This window comes from Carcharodon carcharias, chromosome 27 (genome assembly GCF_017639515.1).
Source record: "Carcharodon carcharias isolate sCarCar2 chromosome 27, sCarCar2.pri, whole genome shotgun sequence".
Lineage (NCBI taxonomy): Eukaryota > Metazoa > Chordata > Chondrichthyes > Lamniformes > Lamnidae > Carcharodon > Carcharodon carcharias.
The window spans coordinates 19,924,744-19,946,171 of NC_054493.1; the positions used below are offsets into that span (position 1 = coordinate 19,924,744).

The 21,428-nt window shown below is 46.3% G+C and overlaps 2 protein-coding genes across 4 annotated transcripts in view; one reads left to right on the forward strand and one right to left on the reverse strand.

Moving 5' to 3' along the window:
* On the reverse strand, positions 1-8,662 carry LOC121270502 (zinc finger protein 3-like). Of its 3 annotated transcripts, none has more exons than XM_041175836.1 (2): positions 8,353-8,662; positions 1-2,383 (listed from the first exon to the last, which is right to left on the reverse strand). In XM_041175836.1, exon 2 carries the CDS (start codon positions 2,272-2,274, stop codon positions 1,141-1,143), a length of 1,134 nt encoding a protein of 377 aa, XP_041031770.1. In that variant the 5' UTR covers positions 2,275-2,383; positions 8,353-8,662; the 3' UTR covers positions 1-1,140. The 3 variants fall into 3 exon arrangements, with proteins under 3 accessions (XP_041031770.1, XP_041031769.1, XP_041031771.1); XM_041175835.1 differs by having other exon boundaries at positions 8,342-8,662; XM_041175837.1 differs by lacking the exon at positions 8,353-8,662 and adding an exon at positions 5,573-5,585.
* Positions 8,663-9,044: 382 nt separating this feature from the next.
* The window catches only part of LOC121270538 (zinc finger protein 84-like), a 31,052-nt gene continuing 18,668 nt past the window's right edge, over positions 9,045-21,428 (forward strand). Inside the window, exons 1-3 of the mRNA XM_041175904.1 lie at positions 9,045-9,576; positions 11,702-12,508; positions 12,593-12,796. Of these exons, the coding sequence (XP_041031838.1) occupies positions 11,787-12,508; positions 12,593-12,796 (926 nt within the window). The 5' untranslated portion in view covers positions 9,045-9,576; positions 11,702-11,786. The remainder of the gene's footprint in view (positions 9,577-11,701; positions 12,509-12,592; positions 12,797-21,428) is intronic.

Genomic DNA, 21,428 nt, shown 5'->3' on the forward strand with positions numbered 1-21,428 from the left:
TGATTGTTTTTGGACATGTCCAAAATCAATCAATCCATCTGAATTAACCAGCATTGCTGAAAAGAGAGACTTTTTTGTTGAAGCTTTTCATCTTGTGCTCATCAGGACTGTTCACAAGAATACCAACGTCAGGGGAAATAAGTTTATACTCTATGAGAAGAGAATGCCGATTGGTTGGCAAGTGGACTCTGATCGGTAGAGGTGCATTTGTGTGTACTGGAAGCTACAAATATTAATACACAGTACCCTGTTCTTCGCAGACAGAAAGAACAAGTCATTGCGCCTGTTTCAGCTAAACAAAATAAGTGACAGCCATTTGCTGGTTCACTCCTCGGGGCAATGTCTTGACCAGTCAGTCAAGCTTCCTGATTTAAATTTCAACCAATGTTTGGCTGCACATTAACTGGTGCATTCTCCATGGCAAAGTCTCTACCAGAGTCCACTTCTAATCAGTACTCTCTTGTACAGTATAAAATTGTTTCCCCTGACATTGGTATTCTTGCAAACTGTCCTGATGAGTACAAGACTCAAAGCTTCAACAAAAAAGTCTCTTTTTTCAGTAATACTCAAATTATGTGCTGCTAAACTAGTCATCCAGCAGTTCAGCATGAAATCCATTTCACAAAACAAGGAACACATATTCCACAGGCACTCATTGATTCACTGTAAATCAGCACTAACGGATACCGAGTATTAATTACATCAGGGACCAGAGTCTGAGATATAAATTGGTGAGTTTAAGAGGAATTCCTTCAATATCTGACAAGTTAACAGCTTCAAACAGCTCATCTATCAAATATCTCAAGCCTACTTTGTGATTACAAACATTGAGCTCACAAACAGCCTCATCCTTGTGTTATAGAACAGACTTTCCCCTGTCAATATGGAGCTGCAGGTTTGGACTGTGATCTGGTTATTGTTCATCTTCACTTCAATACAGTTTCTGAGTGGATTTCAATTTAAAATGAGGCCTGTAGACAAGATGGGTCTATTCACACATAACTGGGAGATGGTGTGGGCTCATGCCAAGTGCAATAGGGGTTAATGACATAAGATATAAAACCCAACTGTCAGAATGAATTATGCTTCAGTCTGGATGCAGTTAACAGCAACAATAACAGCAGAATCCAACCCCCGTGATCACTTGTGAACTCGCAGATGTTTCTGTAGGCTGGATGACTGAGTGAATCTCTTCTCACACACTGAGCAGGTGAATGGCCTCTCCCCGGTGTGAACTCGCTGGTGTCTCAGCAGAATGGACGACTGGGTGAATCTCCTCTCACACACAGAGCAGGTGAATGGCCTCTCCCCGGTGTGAACTTGCTGGTGTCTCATCAGAACATGGCTGCTTTTAAAACGCTTCCCACAGTCAGAGCATTGAAATGGTCTCTTGTCTGTGTGAACAAGCTGATGTGAAGTGAGATGGGATAGACGAGTGAATCCCTTCCCACACACCGAGCAGGTGAACAGCCCCTCCCCGGTGTGAACTCGCTGGTGCACACTGAGTTCCGCTGATCGCCTGAACCCAGTCCCGCAGTGAGAGCACTTGAACGGTCTCTCGTCAGTGTGAACACGTTGATGGGATATGAGTTCCCCGGAACTTTTGAAGCACTTCCCACAGTCTGGGCATCTAAAAGGTCTCTCATCTGTGTGAACATGCTGGTGTCTCAACAGGTTGGATGAATTAGTAAATCCCTTCCCACACTCGGAGCAGGTGAACGGTCTCTCCCCAGTGTGAATGCGTTGGTGTTTCAACAGGTTGGAGGATCCCCTGAATCTCTTCCCACACTCGGAGCAGCTGAATGGTGTGGTGAGCGGTGTGGAACCGATGTGAATGCGCTGGTGTTTTGTCAGTGAATGTGGGCTCTTAAAGCTCTTTTCACAGTCGGGGCATTTAAACTCTCTCTTGTCACTGTGAACTCGCTGGTGTGTCAGTAGTTGGGATGACCGAGTGAATCCCTTCCCACACTCAGAGCAGGCGTACGGCTTCTCCCCAGTGTGAACTCGCTGGTGTGTCAGCAGACCGGATAGCTGAGTGAATCCCTTCCCACACTTGGAGCAGGGGAATGGCCTCTCCCCGGTGTGACTGCGCCGATGAGTTTCGAGTTCGGACGGGTAATTGAATCCCTTCCCACAGTCCCCACATTTCCACGGTTTCTCCCCCGTGTGACTGCGCTTGTGCCGAGACAGCCCAGCTGATTGGTTGAAGCCTCTTCCGCACACAGGACACGTGTACAGTTTCTCTCCGCTGTGAACAGTGCTTTTCCTTTCCATGTTCAAAATCCAATGATATTCAGGTACCGATGAATCGAGTGACTCCTTCAGATCTTGATGCGATGCTGGGTTTCAGCTTGCCGCTTGAAAATCCTTTCCTTCTAAAACCCTGTGAAGTTAATTTAAAACAGGAACAACGAAGTATGAAAAAGAACCCAGATTTTAAAAAAGACTAACTGTGAAATAGAGCTGAATCAATCTGCTAATTTGTGGGGGTGGAACTCGGAAAAGGTAACCATGAAATATCCGGATTGTTGTTAAAAAAAAACAGGGAAGGGAACCTGCCACTCAGTCTGGACCTACACAAGATTCTTACCTCTATGAAAAGAGATAGAGAGAGAGAAAGCCCAAATACCATCTACAAGGCACAAGCCAGGAATGTGATGGAATACTCCCCACTTGCCTGGACGAGTGCAGCTCCCTCAACACTCAAGAAGCTCGACACCGTCCAGGACAAAGCAGCCTGCTTGTTTGGCACCACATCCACAAACATTCACTCCCTCAACCACCAACGCACAGTGGCAGCTGTGAGTACCATCTGCAAGATGCACTGCAGCCATGCACCAAGGCTCCTTCGACAGCATCTTCCAAACCTGCGACCACGACCACCTGGAAGGACAGGGGCAGCAGATAAATGGGAACACCACCACCTGGAAGTTCCCCTCCAAGCCACTCACCATCCTGACTTGAAAATATATCACTGTTCCTGTATCAAAATGCTCCTTCCCTAACAGCACTGTGGTTGTACTTACACCACATGGACTGCAGCGGTTCAAGAAAGCAGCTCACCACCACCTTCTCAAGGGCAATTTGGGATGGGCAATAAATGTTGGCCATGACAGCACTGGAACATGAGGAGTAGACCATTCAGTTCATCGAGCCTGCTCCACCATTAAAACAGATTATGGGTGATCATCTACTCCAACACTACTTTTCCATGTTTATCTCCATATCCCTTAATGTCATTAGTCTCCAGAAATCTATTGATTTCTATCTTGAACATGCTCAATGATTGAGCTTCCACAGCCCCTCCGGGGTAGAGAATTCCCAAAGATTCACCAGCCTCTGAGTGAAGAAATTCCTCCTCATCTCAGTCCTAAACAGCCTGCCTCTTATTCTGAGATTATGTCCCCTGGTTCGAGACTCACCGCCAGGGGAAACATCTTATCTACATCCATCCCGTCACGCCCTGTAAGAATTTCTCAAGTTTCAATGTGATCACCTCTCATTCTTCAAAACTCAAGAATACAGGCTGAGTTTCCTCAATCTGTCTTCACAAGGGATTAGTCTGGTGAATCTCCGTCGCACTCCCTCTATGGCAAGTTTATTCTTCCTTTCTTCCCTAGATAAAGAGACCAAAACAGTACACTGTATTCCAGGTGCGGTCTCACCAAGATTCTATACAACTGCAGCAAGATATCTTTACTCCTGTACTCAAATCCCTTTTTGATGAAGGCCAGCATACCATTTGCCTTCCTCACTGATTGTTGCATCTGCCTGCTCGCTTTCAGTGACTTCTGAACAAGGGCACCCAAGTCCCCTTGGACACCAACACTTCCTGACCTCTCACCATTTAAGAAATAGTCTGCCTTTCTGTTTGTTCTACCAAATTGGATAACCTTACACTTAGGTACATTATATTCCATTTGCCGTGTCCTTGCCCATTCACTTAGCCTGTTCGAGTCCACTTGAAGCCTCCTTGCACCCTCCTCACAACTTACATCTCACCTCATTTGGTGTCATCAGCAAATTTGGCAATATTAGAATTGGTCCCTACATCCAAATCACGAAAGCTAACATGCAGGTGCAGCCGGCAATTAGGAAGGCGAATGGAACGTTTGTCTTTATCGCAAGAGGATTTGAGTACAGGAGTAGTGAAATCTTGCTTCAATTGTACAGAAGCTTGGTTAGACCGCACCTGGAGTGCTGTGTGGTCCTCTTACCTCAGAAAGGATGTTATTGCCATTTAGGGAGTGCAGCAAAGGTTCACCAGACTTGTTTCAGGGATGGCAGGACTGTCTTATGGAGAGAGATTGGGGAAACGGGGCCTGTATTCTTTAGTGCTTCGAAGAATGAGAGGTGATCTCATTGAAACCTACAAAATACTTAAAGGAATAGACAGGGTAGATGTTTCCCCCAGCTGGGGAGTATAGAACAGGGGACACAATTTCAAAATAAGGGGGAAGCCACCTAAGGCCAAATTGAGGAGAAATTTCTTTGCTCAGTGTGTTGTGAATCTCTGGACTTCTCTCTCCCAGAGGGCAGCTCAGTAATTGAGCATGTTTAAGGTGGAGATTGATAGATTTCCAACTGACAATAACGCGAAGGATTATGGGGATAGTATGGGTAAAAGGCATTGAAGTATTCGATCCGCCATGATTATATTGAATGGTGGAGCAGGCTCCAAGGGCTGAATGGCCTTGCTCATGTTCCTATATAGTTTGTGCAGAGCTGTGGACCAAGCACTCATTCTTGCAGTACCCGTTTAGTAACAGCTTGCCATCATGACAATGACCCGTTTATTCTTACTATCTGCTTTCTGTCTGTTAACTAATTCTCAATCCATAGCAGCATATTACCCCTAATTCCATGCACTCTAAGTTTTGTTTACTAACCTGTGTGGTACCTTATCAAATGCCCTCTGAATTTCCAAATACACCAGATCCACTGGTTCTCCTTATCTATGTTACAAGTAACATCCTCAAAAAACTCAAACAGATTTGCTAAACATGATTTCCCTTTCATAAATCCACGTTGACTCTGCCCAATTTTACCATTACTTTCCAAGTATCAGGTTGGCACATCCTTTCTAATAGATTCTACAATTTTCCCGACAGCTCAAACTAACAGATCCGTAATTCTCCATCCTCCCTCTCTTCCTATATTGTGGGGTTGCATTTACTATTTTCAAATCTGCAGAAACCTTTCCAGAATCTATAGAATTTTGAAAGATACCCATCAATGCACACACTACCTTACTAGGCACCTCCTTCAACACTCTGGGATGTACCTCATCTGGTCTAGGGGATTTATCGATCTTCGATCCAACTAATCTTTCCAAGTACTACCTCTTTACTAGTATTAATTTCTTTAAGCACTTCAGTTTCACAAGCTCCTTGGCTGCCTGATATTTCTGGGAGATTTTCTTCCGTGAAGAGAGACACAAAGTAACTGTTAAGTTTCTCTGCATTTTCCTGTTCTCCACTATAAATTCTCCTGTCTCCACCAGTAGTGGACTCACATTCGTCGGAGATAATCTTTTCCTGTTCACATACCGAAAGAAGCTTTTACAGTCTACCTTCATGTTTCTTGCAAGCTTGCATTCATATTCTCTTTTCCCTTTATCGGTTTCTTAGTCCTCCGTTGCTGGGTTCCAAGTTGCTCCCAATCCTCAGGCTTATCGCTTTTTTCTGGCATCCTTATAAGCCATTTTCTTTGATCTAATGCAATCTTTATCTTCTTTTATTAACCATGGTTGACTCAGCTTTCCCATTGAGTGTTTGTGCCTTCGAGGAATGTATATCTGTTGCAGACCATGCAGTGTTTCTTTAAATACTAGCCATTGCCTGTCTACCATCAAATATTTTGGTGTATTCTCCCAATCCACCATAGCCAACTTGTCCCTCATACCTTCATAGTTTCCCTTGTTCAGATTTAAGACCCTAGTGAACTATATCACATTCAATCTTGATGTGAAATTTGATCATGTTATGGTCACTATTTTGCAAAGGCTCCTATATAGCAAGGTTATTAATTAGCCCTTTCTCATTACATAACATTAAATCTAAAATAGCCCAATCCCTAGTTGGTTCTTCAACGTACTGCTCCAGAAACCCATCTTGTACACACTCCAGGAAGTCATCCTCCACATCATTAGTACTGGTTAAGTTGACCTAGTCTAGTTAACAACGCATACAGTATCCTGGGCTTTATTAATAGGGGCATAGAGTGCAAGAGCAGGGAGGTTATGCTGAAATTATACAAGGCACTCGTTAGACCTCAGCTGGAACACTGTGTACAATTTTGGGCACCACATAATAGGAAGGATATGAACACATTGGAAAGAGTGCAGAAGAGGTTTACGATAATGGTTCCAGGGGTGAGAAGCCTCAGCTATGAAGATAGATTGGAGAGGTTAGGACTGTTCTCTTTGGAGTGAAGAAGGCTAAGAGGAGATTTGATAGAGATGTTCAAAATCATGAGCGGGCTGGACAGAGTAGATAGGGAGGAGCTATTCCTGCTCGTAAAAGGATCAGGTATGAGAGGGCACAGATTTAAAGTGATTTGCAAAAGAAGCAGATATGACGTGAGAAAAAAATCCTTCACATGACAAGTGGTTCGGGTCTGGAATGCACTGACTCCACAGGTGTGGAGGAGACAGGTTCAATCGAGGGATTCAGGAGGGCATTAGATGAATATATGAATAGAAACATTGTATCAGGGTACAGGGAAAAGGCACTAGGTCATAATGCTCATTTGGAGAGCCGGTGCAGACACGGTGGGCCGAATGGACTCTTCCTGTGCCGTTATGATTCTGTGAAATGTAAACTGAAGTCGCCCATTATTACTGCATGACCCATGTCACATGCAGCTCTAATTTCCTGATTTATACCGTGCCCAGCATTACCACTAATATTTGGTGGCCTATAAACAACTGCCCCCAATGTTTGCTGCCTCTTGCTGTTTCTTAGCTCCACTCAAACTGATTCCACATCTTGATCCTTCGATCCAAGATCCTCTTTCACAAATGTACGAATCTTGTCCCTTATTACGAGCACTACTCCGCCTTCTTTATCTTTTTGCCTATTTTTCCGAAGCGACAAATATTGTTGGATACATCCAATCTACACTCTTGGTCACCTTGTAGCCATGTCTCTGTGATGACAATTAAATCATTACCATTTACCCTCTATTTGTGCCTTCAAATCATTCACCTTGTTGCGAATGCTGCATGCCCTCAGAGAGTGCCTTTAATTCTGCCTTTTTAACATTACTCTGTATTCTGATCCTATTTGATGTTTCCCTCTGCTTCATCTGTCTTCGAATTTCGCTTACCACTTTTCTACCTCCCGTTACCAGTTTTGCTTCCCTCCAATCTGAGCTCCTTCTCAGGCCAATCCAGTTTAAACCCTCCCCAACAGCAGTAGAAAATCTCCCCTTAGGGATATTAGCACCGGTCCTGCTAAGGTGCAACCCGTTGTCTTGTACACGTCCCACCTGCCCCAGAACCAGTTGCAGTATCTCAGAAATCTGATGTCCTCCCTCCTACACCTGGTCTCCAGCCACGTGTTCAATCACTCCTATTTCTATGCTCACTAGCATGTGGCACTCAGATTACTTCTTCTGAGGTCCGGGAGACCTCATTCCCCCTTCAATGATACCAAAGTAGACCACAACATCTGGCTGCTCATCACCCCCCAATAACCTTACTGTGAAGGAGTCTTTGGAAAATAGTGACCATAACATGATAGAATTTCACATCAAGGTTGAATGTGATATAGTCCTGTGGCCGCTGGCACCAGGGAGGCAGCATATCACCCTGTAGCCACATTTATGGCTGCAGAAGTGCCTGCCTGTTCTCCTAACTAACAAATCCCCAATCACTATTGCTCTTCCATTCTACCTACTCCCCTCCTGTGCAGTTAAGCCACCTATGGTGCCACAGACTTGGCTCTGACTGCACTCCTCTGAGGATCTATCGCCTTCACCAATGTTAGTAAGCGAGATTGTCTGAGGACTCCTGCAACAACTGCCTGGTCCTATTAAACTGCCTGGCAGTCACCCATTCCCTATCTGTCTGCATGTTCCTAACCCATGGTGAGGCCACCACCCTAAACGCACTATCCACATAGTTCTCTACCTCTTGGATGCATCAGCTCCAGCACCACTCAAGGTCTGAATCCGGGAGCTCAAGCTTGAGCCGGTGGCATTTCCTACAAATGTGTTGGTCCAGGATACATGGCGCATCCATGACTTCCTACATGTCACAGGATGCACATTCCACTCAGCCAAACTGCCCTGCGTACCTTAACTTGACGGATTATTTGTTAGAAATAGAACAGCTTACCAGTTACTCACCAACCAGCTCCTTCTGCTGCACCGAAGGAAGATATTACCAGCTCACTCTTGTTTGCAAGCTGCACTCCACCCCAGTCCATGAAATAATGAATTTTAAAACAAAAACTCCTCTGCTTCTGAATCTCTCATCCACTCCTTCATTCCCTCCAAACTTGACTACTTTAAAATGTCCCTTCCCAACCTCCCGCGTTCAAACCCCCTAGATACTGGAGGTCATCCAGAACTCTGCTGACTTTGCCCTTATGCACACCCAGTATTGTGCATCCTCCCCCTCCCCACCTCTGACCTGCAGCCTCTGCCTCCCCCACCACCTCCCTGTGTCTGGCGCCCGCCCGGCTGCTCTCACTGAGGCTGCCCTCGTCCCCCGCGCTCAGCTTCCCGTAGCCGCACCGAATGCGCATGCTCCGGGCAGCAGGCTGGCGACCTGGGAGGGAGTGGGGAGGGGGGGGGGTGGGAATGGCGGGAGGGGGCGGAGCCCAGGGCCGGAGGGGGGCGGAGCCCGGGGCCGGAGTGGGGGCGGAGCCCGGGGCCGGAGTGGGGCGGAGCCCAGGGCCGGAGGGGGGCGGAGCCCAGGGCCGGGAGGCGAGACGAGGCGGGGCGGGGCCGAGGCCTGGGGGGGCGGTGACAGGGCGGAGCCTCCCCCGCGCCTGCGCACCGCGGCCCTTTTTGCGAAAGATAGGCCCGTCTGAACAGTCGCGGGGCTTTGCTGGGTTGGAACTGTCTGTCATCACTCAGGAAAGATGAAGAGCGCCGTGACCTGGAATTTGGAAACAGTCCGGTGTTTGGAACCAGCCGGGCGGCTTTGTCTTTCTGGTTGCCAAGCCCGGGTTAACCACCGCTCTGTTAATTCGAGGGGGAAGTGCTGCCATTTTGTGGGGCGATGCGGTAGCAGAGCGCATGCGCGGCCGCCATCTTAGCGGGTGATGTGCAGCAGAGCGCATGCGCGGCCCCCATCTTACAGGGGTGATGTGCAGTAGGGCGTATGCGCAGCAATGCTGGGACCGGAAGCAGGAAGAGAAAGTGCAGCATATTTCTCTTCTGGGCTGACAGTGAAAACCCTTTGGAAAGTCCTTTCAGTGGGGGGCCTTAGGAAAGGGAGGATATCCAAAGAGGAATCCCAAATGAAACATCCCTTCGAGATCTGCTAGAGTCACTCGATTCACCAGGACCTGAATATCATCCACCTGTGAATGTGGAAGGAGAAATGTTTTTCCTGTTTGCAGGGTAAGGCTGACTGACTGGGCCACTTTTGTTGATTTTTCCATGTTCAATTTGTGTTTAATTACACAGTTCTCATTAGGAACGTTAAAGAATTTCTTGCTGCACTATAATGTATGCAGGCAAATTAACTCGTGTGCATGAACACGATATTGGCTTACCCGAGTCCAAGAGCAAGGAGATTATGCTGAATTTATATAAGGCACTCATTAGACCTCAGCCGGAGTGTTGTGTACAGTTCTGGTCACCGTATTACAGGAAGGATGTGAGCACACTGGAAGGAGTGCAGAAGAGGTTTACGATAACGGTTCCAAGGATGAGAAACTTCAGCTATGAGGATAGATTGGAAAGGCTGGGACTGCTCCCCTTGGAGAGAAGAAGGCTGAGAGGAGATTTGATAGAGATGTTCAAAATCATGAGGGGGCTGTACAGAGTAGATAGGGAGAAGCTGTTCCCGCTGGTAAAAGGATGAAGAATGAGAGGGCACAGATTTAAAGTGATTTGCAAAAGAAGCAAATGTGATGCGAGAAAAAACTTTTTCACACAACGAGTGGTTCGGGTCTGGAACACACGGCCTGGAAGTGTGGTGGAGGCTGGTTCAATAGAGACATTCAAGAGGACATGAGATAATTTGAATAGAAACAATGTTCAAGGGTACAGGGGAAAAGGCAAGGCAATGGCATGAGGTCATGCTTATTTGGAGAGCTAGTGCACACATGATGGGCCGAATGGCTTCCTCTGCTGTTAATATTCTGTGATAGCAGCTGAAATAGGTAGACCATTGACCTATATTATTAGCGAGAACAACTGTCCCTGCTTTGGCTAAAATTTGTTGCTCATATTGCATTTCACATATTCTGTGATGACCAACTAGTAACCAACCAGCCTAATACCAATTTCCAGATCTTGGTCTGAAGTCTTGTATGTTAAGTCACTTCAAGTGTATATCCAAATACTTTTTATACAGTTCCGAAGGTTTCTTCTGCAACCTTTCAGGCAGTGGGTCACAGATCCCCACCACTGTTTGAGTGAAATAGAAATCCCCTAGAATCCCCTCTAAACCTCCTACTATTTCCCCTAAATCTTTACTCTCTCACTATAACCCCTTGACCAAAGGGAATAGGGCCTTTCCATCCCCTCATAATTTTATACGTTTCATTTACATCTCCCTTCAGCCTCCTCTGTTCCAAAGAAAACAGTCCCAGTCTAATCTATCTTCATAACTAAAATTCTCCATTCCTGGCACATCATTTTAAATCTCCTCTGATCCCCCTCTAGTGCGATCATATCCTTCCTGTACTCTAGCTCTGGCCTAACTCGGATTTTATTCAGTTCTAGCAGAACCTGCCTGCCCAGATATCCTGGTGAGCCTTGGCTAATGGAGGTAATGATCCCCTATGGCTTCCTAATCACCTTATCTACCTGCCCAGCTACCTTCAGGGATCTGTGGACATACATTCCAAGATCCCTCTGTTCCTCTGCAATTCTCAGTGTCCTACCTTTTATCATGGAATCCTTTGCCTTATTTTCCTTTCAGCTTTCTTTCTCAATATCAAGCACGCCAACATTTTTTGTATCATCAGCAAACTTATGTCCCTACATCAAGTCTAAATCAATAATGTAAACCAGGAATGAAGGACCCAGTACTGAGCCCCCTGAAACCACCACAAATAAACACCCATTGACCATGAACCATTGTTTCCTGCCATTGAGCCAATCTTGGATCCAACTTGTAATTTGCTCTTGGATCCCATGAACCTTTATTTTCCTGATCAGTCTACCATGTAGGTGTGGAGAGAATGTTTCCGCTTGAGAGAATCCAAATCTGGAGGTGGCCATAAATACAAGATAAATCCAGTGGGGAAATAAGGAGAAATGTGTTTATTCGGAGAGTGGTTAGAATGTGGAACTACAGGAAGTGGTTGAGGCAGAAAGCTCAGATACTTTCAAACGGACACCAGATGAGTACATGAGATAAAAAGGGGATAAAAAGATAAACTGAAGGTCTGAGACAAGGTAGATGGAATGGGAGGAGAAGCACGTGGAGCATGAACACCAGATATTAGCTGGGCCAAAAGGTCTGTTTCTATTCTGTATATTCTGTGTAATTCTATGTAAACTCTTTTTACAGCGTATTAGAAGAGGAGGATTTACAGGCGGGAACCTGAAACCACTTTTCAAGACCTGCCAGAGTCACTCAGTTCATCAGGACCCGGATGTCACCAACCTTTGAATGTGGAAGAAGAAATGTTTCTTTGTTCTGTCTGTGGGGAAAAGTGTTCGAACATCAGTGTGACTGGAAAAGCACTGAGACACACGCATACACCCGAGTGAGAGTGTTCCAGTGCACTGACTGTGGAAAGAGCTTTAACCAGTTACACAGCTGGAAAAATCACCAAACCATACCTGGCAGGGAGAAACCGCACGTGTTTCGTGTGGACAAGCTTCAACTGATCAACCTGGACAGACACATGGAGAAGCCGTGGAAATGTGGGGACTGTGGGAAGAGTTTCAAATACCCATCCCTGCTGGAGACTCATCGACGCACTCACACTGGGGAGAGGCCATTCATCTGCTCCATGTGCGGGAAGGGATTCACCCGGTCATCCGACCTTCTGACGCACCAGCGAATTCACACCGGGGAGAGGCCGTTCATCTGCTCCGAGTGTGGGAGGGGATTCAGTGATTCGTCCAACCTGCTGAAGCACCAGCAAATTCACACCGGGGCGAGGCCGTTCATCTGCTACGAGTGTGGCAAGGGGTTCAGCCAGTCACCCCACCTGCTGACGCACCAGCGCGTTCACACCGGGGAGAGGCCGTTCACCTGCTCAGAGTGTGGGAAGGGCTTCACCCAGTCATCCCACCTGCTGACGCACCAGCGGATTCACACCGGGGAGAGGCCGTTCATCTGCTCCGAGTGTGGGAAGGGATTCTCTAGGTTGTCCCGTCTCACTGCACACCAACTGGTTCACACTGATAGGAGACCTTTTAAATGTTCGGACTGCGAGAAAAGCTTCAAAAGCAGGCGCGAGGTGCTGACCCACCAGCGAATTCACACTGGCGAGAGGCCGTTCACCTGCTGCGAGTGTGGGAAGAGATTTGTCCATTCAAACAATCTCCTGAGGCACCAGCGGGTTCACACCGGGGAGAGGCTGTTCATCTGCTCCGAGTGTGGGAAGGGGTTCACTCAGTCATCCCACCTGGTGAGACACCAGCAAGTTCACAAGTGACTGCAGGATCGGGTTTTGCTGTTCTTGCTGCTGTTGATCATCAGGACTGAACGTGGTCACTCGGAGAGTTGGGGTTTGTTTCTGCAGATGTTGATAACTGGACTGAAGTTTAGCATTCCGGTCATATATCAAATAAATGAGTTTTGTTTTAAACACGTTGTTGCCGATTTTTGTCTTTCCCACCTGAGTGTTTAGCATCACCTGGATGGAGCTCAGAAAGGACGATCTCGGGGGGAGGATCATACGGCAGGAACAGAACTTCACCCTGGACACAGTCCAGGAGCTCGATGACCATCCACATCTTGTGCCTGTTGGATAGAATCAAACACGGTGTTTATTCTCCATGTCATTATCTGACCTTTTTTGTTTTGACCAGTTCGCACTGATCTCCGTGGTAACACAGATATTGAGCCTCTCTCTTGCTTCCGAACAGTCGATTTAAGATTTGTTTTTTCCCCCAATTTATCCAGAACGTCATCTGGACCTTCCCAATTAGCCTCCCAATCCCATCCCTTTTAACAAGGTTCTTAACATGACATCTCCCATTGAGCAGCTAGTGTAACTGGTGAGGTTGAAATGGGACAGCACCCTTGTTCTTCGGTGCCTGTAGCAGGGAGGATGCTGAGGTTTGCTCGAGGATCTAGAGAAACTGGTCGTGGGTCTGAGGAGTAGTGATGGGGAGTGGGACTCCAGGGGGATGCACAATCAGCATTTATTGACCTGTCATGAGCTGAAATGGGCTGTGACCATTGTGTGGGGGGTGGGGGGGGGGGAAGCAGAGTGAACAGGAGTGGAGTGGAGTGATTGGTCATTAAGACACTAGACAAGACAGTGATGCAGTCATTGGCCCTTGACTAAGTCATCAGCTCCCTTCATGGCAGCTTTCTTTCAGTGTCCTTCCTATGGGGTGATTAAAGCATTCGACCATCCCACTGGTGCTAGGGAATGTGGAAATGTTCCATACCGACAACACGACAGAGCTGCTGCATTACTCCTGCTGTGAAATGAAAGCCATTATCAAGCTCCATCCTTTTCAGAAACCACCCCCCCACCTGGTAAATATTTGTTCCCAGGAGATTTTAGCTGTTGTGACTGCATCATTTTTACAGGCTGGGAAAGCTTCAATCCACCAGGTAAACATACCTGTAACTACCAGGATATACCAGTCCCCTCCTGTTACTGTGAGTGGTGGGCCTGTATAATCAATCTGCAATGTTTCCCAGGGGACATCATTAAGATGAGATGTGTCCGTTGGGACCTTTCATTGGGCAGCAGCTGGCTTAATTTGGTCACCGGTGAGCCAAAGGTTCAGCTGGTGATGGCAACATTTTTTTAATATATTCGTTCACAGGATGTGGGCTTCGCTGGCTGGGCCAGCATTTATTGCCCGTCCCTGTTTGCCCTTGAGAAGGTGGTGGTGAGCTCCCTCCTTGAACCGCCGCAGTCCATGTGATGTAGGTACACCCATTGTGCTGTTAGGGAGGGAGTTCCAAGATTTTGACCCAGTGATAAAGAAAGAACGGCCGATATATTTCCAAGTCAGGATGGTGAGTGACTTAGAGGGGAAATTCTAGGTGGTGGTGTTCCCATCTATCTGCTGCCCTTGTCTTTCTAGATGGTAGTGGGTTAGGAAGGTGCTGTCTGAGAGTTCCTGCAGTGCATCTTGTAGATGGTGCACACTGGCTGCTATTGTGCTTCAGTGGGGGAGGGAGTGAATGTTTTTGGATGGGGTGCCAATCAAGTGGGCTGCTTTGTCCTGGATGGTGTCGAGCTTCTTGAGTGTTGTGGGAGCTGCACTCGTCCAGGCAAGTGGGGAGTATTCCACCACACTCCTGACTTGTGCCTTGTAGATGGTGGACAGGGTTTGGGGAGTCAGGAGGTGAGTTACTTGTCGCATGATTCCGAGCCTCTGACCTGCTCTTATAGCCACACTATTTATATGGCTAGTCTAGTTCAGCCCCTGGTCAATGGTAACATCCAGAATGTTGATAGTGGGGGATTCCGTGATGGTAATGTCATTGATCCTCAAGGGGCGATGGTTGTATTCTCTCTTGTTGGAGATGGTCGTTGCCTGATACTTGCATGATGCGAATGATACTTGCCACTTGTCAGCCCAAGCGTGGATATTGTCCTGGTTTTGCTGCATTTGGACATGGACTGCTTCAGTATCTGAGGAGTCACAAATGGTACTGAACATTGTGCAATCATCAGCGAACATCCCCACTTCTGACCTTTATAATGGAAGGAAGGTCATTGATGAAGCAGCTGAAGATGGCTGTGCCCAGGACACCACCCTGAGGAACTCCTGCAGTGACGTCTTGGAGCTGAGATGATTGACCTCCAACAGCTGCAACCACCTTCCTTTCCAATAGCAATCGGATAACATATCAAGGACTCTAGAAACAGAAACATTTCTCCAATTTGGTGCTTAAACTAAATTTTTTTTCTGAGGAATAGCGATGTGACCCAAGTCATATTAGACCCATCCTTGTGATATAAAACCTTATCATGTTGGATGTGTGAGTCCTTACTTGCTGTGAGAGAAGAGGGAAAGTCTTTCCCCATGACATATGGAGTCTTTGACCATCAGGGTCCTGACAAGTTTTTAAATCCAACATAACTGGAGTCTGTCGTACCAGGGCCAACAATTATGCTTTGGGTGAACCTCATGGAATCCCCTCTAGAGCAGCTTTCTTGGTGAGTCCGTCTGCTTGGTTATAACCCTTGCCCTCTTCACTGACTGCTGCTGCCGATGTACCTCCCCCTGACAAATAAGAATTTGCCCTGGGAAGATTGTCCTGCAGTCAGCATCACGGTGAAGCAGTCTGGGAAGAGTGTCCTGCAGTCAGCATCGCGGTGAAGCAGTCTGGGAAGAGCGTCCTGCAGTCAGCATCGCGGTGAAGCAGTCTGGGAAGAGTGTCCTGCAGTCAGCATTGCGGTGAAGCAGTCTGGGAAGAGTGTCCTGCAGTCAGCATTGCGGTGAAGCAGTCTGGGAAGAGTGTCCTGCAGTCAGCATCGCGGTGAAGCAGTCTGGGAAGAGTGTCCTGCAGTCAGCATCACAGTGAAGCAGTCTGGGAAGAGTGTCCTGCAGTCAGCATCGCGGTGAAGGAGCCTGGGAAGAGTGTCCTGCAGTCAGTTCTTGTTGAAAATAACAAGAGTGATGTCAAAAGATAGTGCGAGAGAGCAGCAGAGAGATCAGAACCAGCGTAACTGCAGGGAAGCTTCAAAAAATGTCAGCACAAAGGTGAGATCTGATTGGTGAATAGTGGGTAAGAGTTTTTCTCCAGTTTAAAATAAATTAAGCTAAGGAAAGGTAAGAGTTCCAGTGATTATTTAAAGTGCATAAATAATTTAGCTTTTACTGTATTTAACTTAAAGTATGGGGTATTTTTTTCAACTAGAGGCATGGCAGTGTAGTTCAGTCCTGTGTTATGCACCACCTGCAACATGTGGGAAGTCCTAGGTGCTCCTTTTGCTCTGACCAACCATGTCTGCAGGAAGTGCCACCAGCTGCAGCTACTTGAGTTCCGAGGCACATCCGCGAGACTGAGAGTTTCTTAGCACATTTTTAGATGCGGTCAGCCCACAGCTTACGGAAGTGCAGCGAGGGAATGGGTGACCATTAGTTAGAAGGAAAGTATCAGGCAGGTAGTCAGGAAATCCCCAGGGTGCATCTCGTTGAAGAATCGTTTTTGTGTTGGAAAGCGGTGAGAGTGATGGTTCCTCTGGGAAGTGTATCCACGCTCATGGCACTGTGAGTCATGCTACATGGGGGGGGGTGGGGGAGGAAAAAGAGGGGGAGAGCAATAGTGGTCAGAGACTCGACAGTAAGGGGAATAGACAGGCATTTTTGCGGTCATTGACGTGACTCCAGGATGGTATGTTGCCTGCCTGATGCCAGGGTCAAGGATGTCACTGGCTGCAGGGCATTCTAAAGGGGGAGGGCAAACAGACAGAGATTGTGGTACATATTGGTACCAAGACTTAGGTAGAAAGAGCGATGAGGTCCTGCAAGTAGAATTTATGGAGCTAGGAAACATTAAAAAAACAGGACCTCAAAGGAAGTAATATCTGGATTACTTCCATGCCACGCACTAGTGAGTATAAAAATACGAGATTAGTCCAGATGAATGTGTGGCTGGAGAAATGGTGCAGGAGGGAGGGCTTTAGATTTCTGGGACATTGGGACTGTTTCTGGGGGCGGTGGGACCAGTACAAGGTGGACGGGTTGCACCTGAACTGGAATGGGACCAACATCCTTGAGGGGAGGTTTGCTAGTGCTGTTGGGGAGGGTTTAAACTAACTTGGCAGGGGGATGGGATCCCAAGAGGAGGTTCAGCAGGGGGAGATGCACAGCCAAGATTAGAAGAGAGAGCAAGTAAGTCTGGAAGGCATAGAAATTATAGGCCAGTTAAGGCTCAAGGGTGCTTGGCAAGGTTGGATGGTATTTATTTTAATGCAAAGAGTCTGACGAAGAAGGCAGATGAGTTGAGGGCACAAATTAACACATGGAAGTATGATGTCATTGCTGTCACAGAGACATGGTTGAGAGAGGGGCAAGATTGGTAGCTCAATATTCCAGGAGAGAGAAACAAAAAACTGCGTCGCTGGAAATCCAAAACAAAAGCAGAATTACCTGGAAAAACTCAGCAGGCCTGGCAGCATCGGCGGAGAAGAAAAGAGTTGACGTTTCGAGTCCTTAGTTCTGTTGAAGGGTCATAAGGACTCGAAACGTCAACTCTTTTCTTCTCCGCCGATGCTGCCAGGCCTGCTGAGTTTTTCCAGGTAATTCTGTTTTTGTTCCAGGAGATAGGGTCTTCAGGCAACGTAGGGAAGGAGGTAAAAGAGGAGGGGGTATTGCAATATTGATCAAGGAATCGATAACAGTAATAAGGAGGGAGGATATTCCTCAAATGAAGCCATATGGGTAGAACTGAAAAACTGAAAAACAAAAAAGGAGCAATCACATTGCTGGAAGTGTACTATAGGCCCCCAAACAGTCAGAGAGAAATAGGAGAGCAGATATATAGGCATATTTCAGAGAAATATAAGTAACAGGGTAGTAATAGTGGGGGATTTCTACTTCCCCAACATTAACTGGGTTAGCCATAGTGTGATAGGTTTGGAGGGAGCGGAATTCTTAAAATGCATCCAGGAGAGCTTTTTAAGCCAGTACATAGAAGGTCCTACAAGAGAGGGGGAGGTCCTGGACTTAATTTTAGGGAACGAAGCCGGGCAAGTGGCAGAGGTATCAGTGGGGGAGCATTTTGCAGATTGTGATCATAACTCCATTAGATTCAAGGTTGTTATGGAAAAGGACAAGTATGGACCAGAAATCAGAGTTCTAAATTGGGGGAAGGCCGATTTTAATAAGATCAGATATGATTTGGCCAGAATGGACTGGGAGCAGCTACCTTTAGGTAAACCTGCGTCAGAGCAGTGGGACTCATTCCAAACGGAAATGGGGAGAGTACAGGGCCAACATATTCCAGTAAAGACAAAGGGTGAGACCAACAAATCCAGATATCGAGGGATATGCAAGATTGGATAAAGAGAAAAAGGGAGGTTTATGGCTGAGGTTTAGGGCTCAAAACAATGGACGCCCTAGAGGAGTATAGAATGTGTAAGGTGGGATTTAAAAAGGAAATTAGGAGAGCAAAAAGGGGCACGAAAAAACATTGACAGGTAAGATAAAGGAAAATCCAAAGTTATTTTACAAGCACATTAAGAGTAAGAGGATAACTAGGAAAAGAGTAGGGCCCATTAAGGACCATAGTGGTAATTTGTGTGTGGAGCCCGAAGACGTAGGTAGGGTTCTAAATGAATACTTTGTGTTGATGTTCATAAGTGAGAGGGGTGACGTGGGTATGGAAATCAGGCAGAAGGAAATTAGCATAGAAAGGGAGGAGGTTCTAAGTGGTCTGGTAGGCTTAAAAGTAGATCAATCTCCAGGCCTGGATCAAATGTATCCCAGGCTGTTGCGTGAGGCTAGGGAGGAGATAGCAGGGGCACTGGTAATAATTTTCAATACCTCTCTGGCCACAGGAGAGGTGCCAGAGGACTGGAGGACAGCCAATGTGGTACCGTTATTCAAGAAGGGAGGAAAGGATAAACCAGAGAACTACAGGCCAGTCAGTCTAACCTCAGTGGTGAGGAAACTATTGGAAGCAATTCTGAGGGACAGAATTCATCTACACTTGGAGAGGCAAGGACTAATCAAGGACAGTCAACATGGTTTTGTTAAGGGGAGTTCATGTCTGACCAATTTGATTGAATTTTTCGAAGAGGTGACCAGGTGTGTAGATGAGGGCAATGCATTTGGACTTCAGCAAGGCTTTTGATAAGGTCCCGCATAGGAGACTGATAGCAAAGGTAAGACCCAATGGGGTCCAAGGCAATTTGGCAAATTCGATCCAGAATTGGCTGAGTGGCAGGAAGCAGAGGTTGATGGTCGAGGGGTGTTTTTGTGCCTGAATGCCTGTGTCCAGTGGGGTTCCACAGGGAACAGTGTTGGGTCCCTTGCTGTTTGTGGTGTATATATAAGCGATTTAGACTAGAATGTAGGAGGGTTGATCGGTAAGTTTGCAGATGACACGAAAATTGATGGGGTGGTAAATAGGAGGATAGCCTTAGATTACAGGAGGATATAGACAGGCTGGTCAGATGGGCTGATCAGTGGCAAATGGAATTTAATATGGATAAGTGTGAGGTGATGCACTTGGGCAGGACAAATAAGGAACAGGAATACACGATGAATGGTAGGACGCTGGGAAGTACTGAGGATCAGAGGGACCTTGGTCTGCATATTCACTGGTCCCTTAAGGTAGTGGGACAGGTAGATAAGATGGTTAAGAAGGCATATGGGATACTTGCCTTTATTAGCCGAGGCATAAAATATAAGAGCAAGGAGGTTATGCTGGAACAGTATAAAATGCCGGTTAGGCCACAGCTAGAGTATTGCGTGCATTTCTGGAATCCACGTTATAGGAAGGCTGTGATTGCACTAGAGAAAGTGCAGAGGAGATTTACCAGGATGTTGCCTTCAGGTTAGACTATTCAAATTTGGTCTGTGATCAGGGACAGGATGTTGTGACTGCAGGTGAGGCGGGTATGGGGACCCAGGGGATAGTCTTCAAGGATCCTCAGCCCCTGCAATTGTCCAATAGTTACAAGGTTCTTGCAAACTGTGTGGACGAGAGAGGGGATTGCAAGGAGGATGAGTGAACTGACCATGGCACCAAAGTACAGGGAACCATTCAAATCGGGGGAGGAAATAGGAACATAGTAATGGTAGGGGACGGTATATTTCAGGCTGTTCTCTGCAGCCATGAGCATGAGTCTTTGAAGGCTGTGTTGCCTACCCAGTGCCAGGGTTAAGGACATCTCCTCACGGCTGGAGAGGAACTTGGAGCGGGAGGGGAGGGATCCAGTTGTCATCATCCACGTTCATACCAATAACATTCATAGGACAAGAAAGGAGGTTCTGCTGAAAGAATTTGAAGAGTTAGGAGCTAAATTAAAAAGCAGAACTTCAAAAGGAGTCTATAGGTCCCTAGCAGTAGCTATACTGTAGGATAGAGAATATATCAGGAGATAATGAGGGCATGTAAAAAAGGTAGTACCTTAATCATGGGTGACTTTAATCTCCAGGTAGATTCGGAAAAACAAATTGGCAGAGGTAGGCATGAGCAAGAGTGTATTCAGGACAGTTTCCCCGAACAATATGTTGTGGATTCAACCAGGGATCAGGCTATTTTGGATCTGGTAATGAGGCAGGTTTAATAAATGATCTCAGAGTAAAAGATCCCTTAGGAAACAGTGATGATGACATGGTGGAATTTAGCATTCAGTTTGAGAGTGAGAAACCTGGGTTGGAAACAACTGTGCTAAACTTAAATAAGGATAATTACAAAGGAATGAGGGCAGAGTTGGCTGGAGTAGACTGGAAAAGGAGTTTAGCAGAAAAGACAATTGATGAACAATGGCAGACTTTTAAGAAAACAGTTCATGACTCACAACAAAGGTATATCTCAGTGAGGAAGAAGGATTCTAGGAAGGGGATAAGCCAACCATGGTTAACCAAGGAAGTTAAGGATAGTATCACATTGAAAGAAAAAACTTACAATGTGGCAAAGAGTTGTAAGCCAGATGATTGGAAAATTTTTAAAAACCAACAAAAGGTGACCAAAAAAATAATAGAGGGAGAAAATAAACTGAAGGTAAACTAGCAAGTAATATAAAAATAACAGTAAGAGCTTTATTATATAATTATATAGTTATATATGGAAAGGAAGAGAGAGGCCAAAGTGAGCATAGGCCCCTTAGAGAATGAGGCATTGGAAATAATGATGGGGAACCAGGAAATGGCAGAGGAGTTGCATAAATACTTTGAATCAGTCTTCATGGTAGAAGACGCTAATAGCATTCCAAAAATACTAAATAATCAAGGGGCAAAAGGGAGAGGGAGGAAATAAATACAATAATTATCACCAGAGGAGAAGTACTAGGGAAACTAATGGGGCTAAAGGCTGATAAGACCCCTGGACGTGATAGGTTGCACCCTAAGATATTGAAGGAAATAGCTACATTGATAGTAGATGCACTGGTAGCAATCTTCCAAGCATCCTT